This window comes from Hibiscus syriacus, unplaced genomic scaffold, assembly GCF_006381635.1.
Source record: "Hibiscus syriacus cultivar Baekdansim isolate YM2019G1 unplaced genomic scaffold, ASM638163v2 tig00111105_pilon, whole genome shotgun sequence".
NCBI lineage: Eukaryota > Viridiplantae > Streptophyta > Magnoliopsida > Malvales > Malvaceae > Hibiscus > Hibiscus syriacus.
Genome location: NW_024062987.1, coordinates 1,870,132 through 1,878,072, shown reverse-complemented (window position 1 = coordinate 1,878,072; position 7,941 = coordinate 1,870,132). Strand labels below are relative to the sequence as shown.

Here is a 7,941-nt window from a genome sequence, read left to right as displayed (position 1 = left end):
TAATTGGCATCATTAATTATTTTCATCTACTTTAAAAGATCTCCTCGTATAATTTCTAAATTTGACACTCTAAAATAAATTTTCTTTAAATTTGACACTCAATATTTTTTTCTAGCTCCGCCCGTGAAAGCGGCTACATACATCAGCAAAGATATTCCATATAAACATGTTCGAATGTCTTTATAAATGAGTTAATGGCCTTTTTATTTCTGAAAACTACTGAATAATTTGACAACAGCTCTTAATAATACGCGTTTTCCATTTAATTTCTCATGATCTTGACACCATTTAGTGCACCCATGCATACATATGCTTAATGATTGTAGTTTGAAGCTCCATCGCTTAAGTTCGTCTTTGCTTCCATGGCGAAGTCTTCTTCTTCCTTGTGCCACCAAATATCCCAGCATCGTTGCTCAACATCTTTTGGGGGCTCTTTCTTTTTCCTACCTTTAAGTTTAGCAATCTCCACCCTTGTTCTTATTTTTCTCTACAATTTTTGTACAACATCAAAAGTTTTCACCCATAATGAAAACAATCTTTACCAAGAATCTTCCCCCATATCTTCTTTAATCCAACAAATGATCCCATTCTCATTTGAAAATGCAGCCGATGAACTGTTCTTTTCACCCAGATCTCCTCCGTCAAAAGGGAACCAGTGGTCTACGGGAAAACTTTTTGGCTTATATGGTAAGCAGGGGCGTAAATAAACCGAGTTTTAACAAATGATATTATGTTCATGGTTGTTTGTTTATGTTCGGTTCGTATTTGTTTAAATTTTTAATATTGTGTTTGTGTTCGCTCATTTATTTTTAAAAATATTCGTATTCGTTCATTTAATATTCATGAATATATTCTTTTAACATTCGCAAATATGTTCATTTAACGAGCTTATAAACTAATATATATCGTTTTATCATTTCATTTGTAAGCTAAAGAAAAATGATGAAATTAAGTCATTATGTTCCTTAAGCTTCATAGTTTCAGCTTCAAAGTTCATCTCTTGTTCATTTTGTTTCTATCTTCACCCATCTTTAAAATGCAAAAAAAAAGGTAAATGAGAACCAATTAAATGAGTTTATAAATGAGAAACAAGTTTGTTTGTGAACATAAACGAACCGAACACACTTTTATTCACGTTCGTTCGTTTATTGAATGAATATAAAAACTTTATTCATAATGTTTATTTATCTCAATAAACAAATATAAATATATGTTATAAAAATAGTTTACAAACAATTTGGAATCATTCTGTTCATTTACACTCAAGTGGTCAGCAAGGGCTGATGCATATGGTCTCATAAGGGTCAAATGCATACCCATTGTTTTAGATTAAATATTAAGTATAGTTCAATTTATTAAAGGAAGATGATAGTTTGCATGTCCATTATATTGATAAAAAGAGTATTAAAATTTTTGGATCCTCATTTTTAAATTTAGTGTTAAGTTGCTATGAGAAATGCTAGCTTTTAGGTTATATTCTCAGGATGAATCTCTTCGATTCTGTGTTTCAGGAAACTATGCAAATAACACAGAGATATACCATGATAAAGATTTGTTTGAAGAAGATTACAAGGAAATGAATAGAAGCTTGAAGATATATATTTATCCACACGACAAAGACGATCCCTATGCTAATGTATTATTGCCGGCGGATTACGATCCCAAGGGCCATTACGCTAGCGAACTATACTTCAAAAAAGTAATCTCCGGCAGCCATTTCATCACGGAGAACCCCAGCGAAGCAGACCTTTTCTTTATGCCATTCTCCATCGTCGAAATGAGGCATGACCCGAGGATCGGTCCTGAAGGGATGGGGAATTTCATCAAACAGTACATCTACAATATCACTCAAACGTATCCTTACTGGAATCGAACCGATGGGGCTGATCATTTCTACGTTGCCTGTCATTCCATCGGGCGTTTCGCCATGGATGAAGTGTTTGAAGCTAAATTCAACGTGATTCAAGTCGTTTGTTCTTCGTCGTATTTTGTTGCTGGATATGTTCCTCACAAGGATGCTTCGATGCCGCAAATTTGGCCTCGACAGGGAAGCCCTCCCGACGTTGCTTCATTAAAAAGGTTCATTTCATCAAAAGTCTTAAAAAATAGGGTAAACTACATATTTAGCCATCCACATATTCTCGTAGTTTCGTTTTCGTCATTCAACTATTTTTAAAAAAATATATCTATAACGTTACATTTTAGTCTCGTTTTGGTCAACATCTGTTAAAAATTAATGGTGACACCGACACCTCATCATAAGTTAATGTCACCTCGGTAGTTTGGTTAGTTTTTTAACAGCGAATGATCAAAATAGAACAAACATGCAACATTAAGTATGATTTTAAAAAAATAAATAGTTAGGTGATCAAAATGAAACTGAGTAAATAATTAAGTGAATTAATATGTAATTTACATAAAAAAACATACATACTTGCACCTGAACGTGTAACATGATTATATGTTTGAAATTGTAGAAAGCAGCTGGCGTTTTTTGCCGGCACAATCAACTCACCCGCACGAGTAGCTCTTCTCCAATTTTGGGGAAACGACACAGCCATTTTCGCCCACTTCGGGCGGCTCGGAACACCTGATGACGACCAACTGCTGGACGCAAAGTTCTGCCTCCATGTCAAAGGCTTCGAAGTGAACACCGCTCGTGTAGCGGATGCGATATATTATGGCTGTGTTCCGGTGATTCTGGCAAATCATTACGACCTCCCATTCGTGGACGTATTAAATTGGGAAAGCTTCTCGGTTGTGGTTCATTACTTGGACATCCCCGTTTTGAAGAACATACTTCAAAGGATTAGCTTAGAGGAGTATTCATTATTACAAAGTAATACATTGAAGGTTCGTAGACATTTCCAGTGGAATGATCCGCCGTTGGATTTTGATGCGTTTTACATGACCATGTATGAGTTATGGCTCCGCCGTAGTTCCATCAAGGTCCGACTAATTTCTTCCGTTTAATGAAGTGTCGAATTGAAGGCCTTGAGGTTGTTGTTTACCTATTGATGTAGTGGAATTAAAGTTAGCGTTTGATAGTAATTTGTGTTTAATTCGATTATTCTTGAAATAAAATTATATTTCTTTTCGTATTGTGTATGATTTTGTTGTTTTTGTAAAAATTTAATTCACAGTGGTTTCAAATGGCAAAAATGATGGATTAATGGTACGAAATCATTTAATATTGAATATTTAAACTGCGGATATTTTTTATGCTTGAACTGAATAATAACAATTCTTTTGTTACCGAAGACACTTGGTTTGTTAGATTGAGGAAGGAATGAATGATCTAAAAGTAACATTGGGAATGAACTCCAAAATGTAGAATATGATTCTATTCTAAGGGGAAACCCCTAAGAAACAATTTATACCAATCCCACTCAACAATCACCTCATTTCTCTATATAAACCTAACAAACCCTTCCTCATTTACATAACAAACTCCACAGATTACCATTTCTCACTTTTAGAATCTAAATTCATTTGGTGAAGAAAAAGTAAAAGCAGCCATGGAAACAGTGACGGAAGATTATTTTGAGCCCTGTTGCCGGTGGAAGAGAGGAAAAGATTACGATACAATTCATATCGAGCTTGATGGTATGGTATTTTACTCCTCTCTTTGAGAAAATTTTCAGATATCTAATGATTTAAAATACGATTCTTAGGTTTCAAAATCGAAGACGTGAAAGCCAGACTTAAACACGTTGAAGAACACAGATATGAAATATCAATCACCGCGGAATCTCCGAGGCGTCTGAAGAAGGCGATCGAGATCCTAGGCGATTATTACAATTTAGAGCAGATTCGTGCATTATTTTCGAATGGGAATCTCAATCTAGAATTGCCCAAGAAAGGTAATAAATTCGAAATCTCGATGCCGAGATTGGAAATTAAGAAGACTTTCCAAGAAGCAACGGAAGATATGAAGAATCAGATTGTTTCTGCCGCTCAATATTCGTATTCAAAGGCAAATATCGCAGCGGTTGGTTTAGGGTTAATGGCCAGTGGGCTGTTTGCATATAAGTATTATACAGAATGTTATGGTTTCTGAGAAGTAATTCCTTGTTTAAAATTTGTAAAATCTACGCGCAAAATAAAACGATATTATGATGGAATTCACTCGATCCGACATTTGATATATTTTTTTTAACCCGATTTGAATTTTGATCGCCCCAACCTAATCTGACTTAAAATAAATAAATATTTTTTCTCATTTTTATTTAAAAAATAAAAAGATTATTGAAAATATATACAGAGGTTGTATAGTAAACATCCTTATTTTTCTCCCATTTTCATTCGATAAAATAATATGAAGAAAATCAATATACATATTTATATATAGGAGAAATATACTAATTATCCAAGAGATTTTTATTATTATTTTAGATCGGGTCGAGAAATTTTCACTCTGAACCTAACCTAGACTTGATTTTATCTTTCATAAAGTGTAATCTAAAATTGATTTTTTTATATTATAAATGACTCTATAGAGTAAGGTCAGGTTCAAATAGCTTTATCATGCCTAAATATACATGTATAATATAACTAAATATCATGGATTTAAATGACCAAATTAGAGAATTAAAATTAAATTTTCAAAAAAGGCATAATATAAGAATTAATGATAAAATTTAACTAAATAAACTTAACAACTACATATGGATTAAGATTGGAATCGCAAATATTGAGAAGTTCAAATACCAAAAAATAGATTAGACTATAATGATTAATCCACAACTACTTTTATTATTTTTCTTCCTAATTTATTTACCACTAACATTTTAAATTTTCTTCAAATTTTCAGTGTTAAAATATTTTATTTCAAATCTCAATAATAAAAGAATTGAAAAAATAAAGAGGAAAATTATATATTATGATTATGTACTGTTAAAGGGTGGAAACTATAAATTCAAAATGTTTTTCTCTAGGTTTTATGTTGAGTTCTACAAGCTTTAAAGAGATCTTTAAAAAATTTAAATTGATAAAATGATCAAGAGTGAAGAGATAAATTCGTCAATATTTTAAGTGGTTGGAGAAGACATTAAAGTGATATATAGATGAAATTTTTTAAGTTTACATGATTTTATTAAAATAAACATATAGATTCATATGATATAATAAGACGAGTTCATCGATATTTTACATGTATTTATGTGATAATTTTTTTCCTAATTTACATGTTTTTTATTATAAAAAATATCAAACTTTCAATGAATTTTAAGTGTTTCATATATGGTATTTTTTAAATTTACATAATTTTATTTTTTTTTTAAAAATCAAACTTTCAATGAATTTTATATTTATTAATTGTAAATCAAACTTACATGTATATAAAAATTATTATCATCAAACAATAAATGTTTGGGACACTCAAAAATCAAATTTATTAAAATGAGCACTTCCCATGTGTCATTAAAGCATTCTCCAATGATATGGCTTCAAACTCATTACTCGAATCATAAGTATGGGTAGGGAGATGAGGTCGGTGCTCAAGGTTCAGCTGGTGTTGCTGGCACCGAAGGTGTAAGTACTGGTGCCCAAGGTGCAGGAGTTGGAGCCCAAGGTTCGGTTGGTGTTACAGGTACCCAAGGTGTCCATGGTGAGGGAGCTGGAGCCCAAGGATCGGTTGGTGTTGCAGGTACCCAAGGTGTCTGTGGTGCAGGCGCTGGAGTCCAAGGTTCGGTTGGTGTTGCAGGTACCCAAGGTGTCCATGGTGCAGGCGCTGGTGCCCAAGGTTCGATTGGCGATCTCGGCACCGAAAGTGTAACTGGTGCCCACGGTGTAAGAGTTGGAGCCCAAGGTTCAGTTGGTGTTATTGGCACCGAAGGTGCAGCTGGAGCCCCGGCTGGTGGTGCCAAACCATTTGGATATTGGACAAAGATCGCAAGCTTTTGGCCATAACTGGAGCAATGGTTAGCAACACCGCAGATGTACCACTTCCTTCCCGGAGTCTTAAGAACAACCGTATCGTTCCCAGAAGTGAGAGCTATATTTCCAGGCAGAATATCACAATTCTTGAAGCCCGTACCGTTTACTTTAAACACGTTGTGATATCCTTCAGGGTATCGAAACACTGCAAAATTTTGATTAAAAAAATTATATGATCATGTTATAAGCTATACGTTCAACATAATCATATGTATACTGTAAACCATCGTAGAACTTATAAAACTTCCTAGTCTCGACATATACCTAACTTATCGCCAAGATGAAATACTTTGTCCTTCGCCCAAGCTTGGTAATCGAAATTTATCGTCCATCCTTTGTCATCCCCGACAATGTACTCCGTTCCAACGGCCATCGCAGGAAGAAATACGACAACAATGGCGAGCATGAAAAGCTTGTTAGAAGCCATCGGTGGAAGCTCAAGAAACTCTGTTGTTTCTGTTACCTTTTTTCAAATGTATCTGGTTTGGCTAAGTACGTATTTATAGTTTAATGATTCATTAGGCATTGCAATTTCGAGGAGATGGGTTTGAGATGGTAATAAGCCGGCCAGGATCGGCATATGAACATTGGGTTATACGTAGGGGGTGCCAAATGAGCATGTTTCGTAACAATTTAAGATAATCTTTTGATTATTTTTTTTGTTTCTTTCCTTTAATGAGATACTTCAACGTGTCCTAAAATTGAACAGAAAAGTTCAAATCGCTAGCCTGCAATGTTTTATGATGTTTTTAACTAAAGAGTATCTTTTGATTTTCCTAAGGTCGGACGGTCGTATACATAAGACACAAATAATGAATGCAAATAATTCAGTGAAAAAAATAAAGGGTAACCTGCACAAACGGTCATTAATGTTTGAGTATGTTTTTGTTTTCTCCACTGAAGTTTCAAGAGTAACGAATTGGTCATTAATGATTGATTTTTAATAAATCAGTCACTCACCATTAACAGCCGTTACTGCAGCAATGAAATGCTGACGTGACACATTAAACCAGCATGTTTTACTCTTCTTCTTCTCTTTAAAAGATTCTTGAATATAAGTAACTTAAATGTTCATATGCTGACTAACTCATACATTTATGTATTCTTCTTCTTAACTTTAAAATATTCTTGAATGTAAGTATTTTTTTTTTCGAGTACAAAGAGATAACATCCCAGAGCAAAGGTTACGAAGAGCCTGTTGAGGAGGCCACACGATCAGTCTGGATCAACTCGCAGACCACTGCAGCGGGAGTATGGAACGGATGAAATCCGAAAGGCAGAGACCAGGCTGTTTGAGCAATTTCATCTGCAAGCTTGTTGCACTCACGAGGGATAAACGCCATAACAGTGTTCCAAGACCGAGCAACTAACTCTCGGATACACATCACCATCGGGGAATTAAATCCGAGCCTTGACAAGGATCAATTGCCGAAATCGCCTGCTTGCTGTCCGATTCAACAACTAATGCTTGAATACCTAACTCCCAAGCCATCTTCATCCCCTCAAATATTCCCCACAATTCAGCATCTAAGGTTGAGCAAACACCAGCTGCTTCGGAGAATCCGGCCACCCAATTACCATCTGAGTCCCTAATAACTCCACCTCATGTGCTTAGTCCCGAGTCTGCTTGCCTGGAGCCATCAGTATTTAGCTTATACCATCCATGCTGAGGGGCCTGCCAACACTTTGGCCGATTCTGCAATTGCATCCTATTTCGCTGCTGCAAATGGAGTCGGAGGAGCTCCTGTTGCATTCGAATACTCCTTTGAAGAACGCTTTCGGATTCCGTAAAATCCACATCGAAATTTAATCTATTCCTTTGAATCCATAATGTTCATATGCGGCCTAACTCATACATTTATGCATGAGGAGACTCAATGAAATCTCATTAGCTAAAGGTGGAAAAATACACAATATTACATCGTGCAAATACCACGAACACAGCATATGGGAGAATCGAGCTCATAGTTCTCGTAAAAAAAACTCACTGGTTTTCTTTTCTGA

The 7,941-nt window shown here is 35.1% G+C and overlaps 3 protein-coding genes across 3 annotated transcripts; 2 read left to right on the top strand and 1 right to left on the bottom strand.

The window, feature by feature from the left end:
* The first annotated feature begins 319 nt into the window (after positions 1–319).
* LOC120154105 (probable glycosyltransferase At5g03795) lies at positions 320–2,973 on the top strand. The gene is made up of 3 exons (XM_039165931.1): positions 320–687; positions 1,512–2,079; positions 2,478–2,973. Exons 1-3 carry the CDS (start codon positions 363–365, stop codon positions 2,971–2,973), a joined length of 1,389 nt encoding a protein of 462 aa, XP_039021862.1. The 5' UTR covers positions 320–362.
* A 495-nt stretch (positions 2,974–3,468) lies between these two features.
* On the top strand, positions 3,469–4,088 carry LOC120153968. Its single transcript, XM_039165827.1, has 2 exons — positions 3,469–3,606; positions 3,675–4,088. The coding sequence occupies exons 1-2, from the start codon at positions 3,519–3,521 to the stop codon at positions 4,058–4,060; spliced, it is 474 nt and encodes a 157-aa protein (XP_039021758.1). The 5' UTR covers positions 3,469–3,518; the 3' UTR covers positions 4,061–4,088.
* A 1,410-nt stretch (positions 4,089–5,498) lies between these two features.
* On the bottom strand, positions 5,499–6,364 carry LOC120154104 (blue copper protein 1a-like). Its single transcript, XM_039165930.1, has 2 exons — positions 6,202–6,364; positions 5,499–6,082 (listed from the first exon to the last, which is right to left on the bottom strand). Exons 1-2 carry the CDS (start codon positions 6,362–6,364, stop codon positions 5,499–5,501), a joined length of 747 nt encoding a protein of 248 aa, XP_039021861.1.
* Between the last annotated feature and the right edge of the window lie 1,577 nt (positions 6,365–7,941).

Bases quoted from the DNA above. Each gene is read 5' to 3' on its own strand.
- LOC120154105 (XM_039165931.1), top strand. From the start codon at position 363: ATGGCGAAGTCTTCTTCTTCCTTGTGCCACCAAATATCCCAGCATCGT. The intron at 688-1,511 runs GTAAGCAGGGGC...TCTGTGTTTCAG, and splicing joins AAAACTTTTTGGCTTATATG to GAAACTATGCAAATAACACA. The intron at 2,080-2,477 runs GTTCATTTCATC...TTGAAATTGTAG, and splicing joins GACGTTGCTTCATTAAAAAG to AAAGCAGCTGGCGTTTTTTG.
- LOC120153968 (XM_039165827.1), top strand. From the start codon at position 3,519: ATGGAAACAGTGACGGAAGATTATTTTGAGCCCTGTTGCCGGTGGAAG. The intron at 3,607-3,674 runs GTATGGTATTTT...TACGATTCTTAG, and splicing joins AATTCATATCGAGCTTGATG to GTTTCAAAATCGAAGACGTG.
- LOC120154104 (XM_039165930.1), bottom strand. From the start codon at position 6,364: ATGGCTTCTAACAAGCTTTTCATGCTCGCCATTGTTGTCGTATTTCTT. The intron at 6,083-6,201 runs GTATATGTCGAG...AAAATTTTGCAG, and splicing joins TCATCTTGGCGATAAGTTAG to TGTTTCGATACCCTGAAGGA.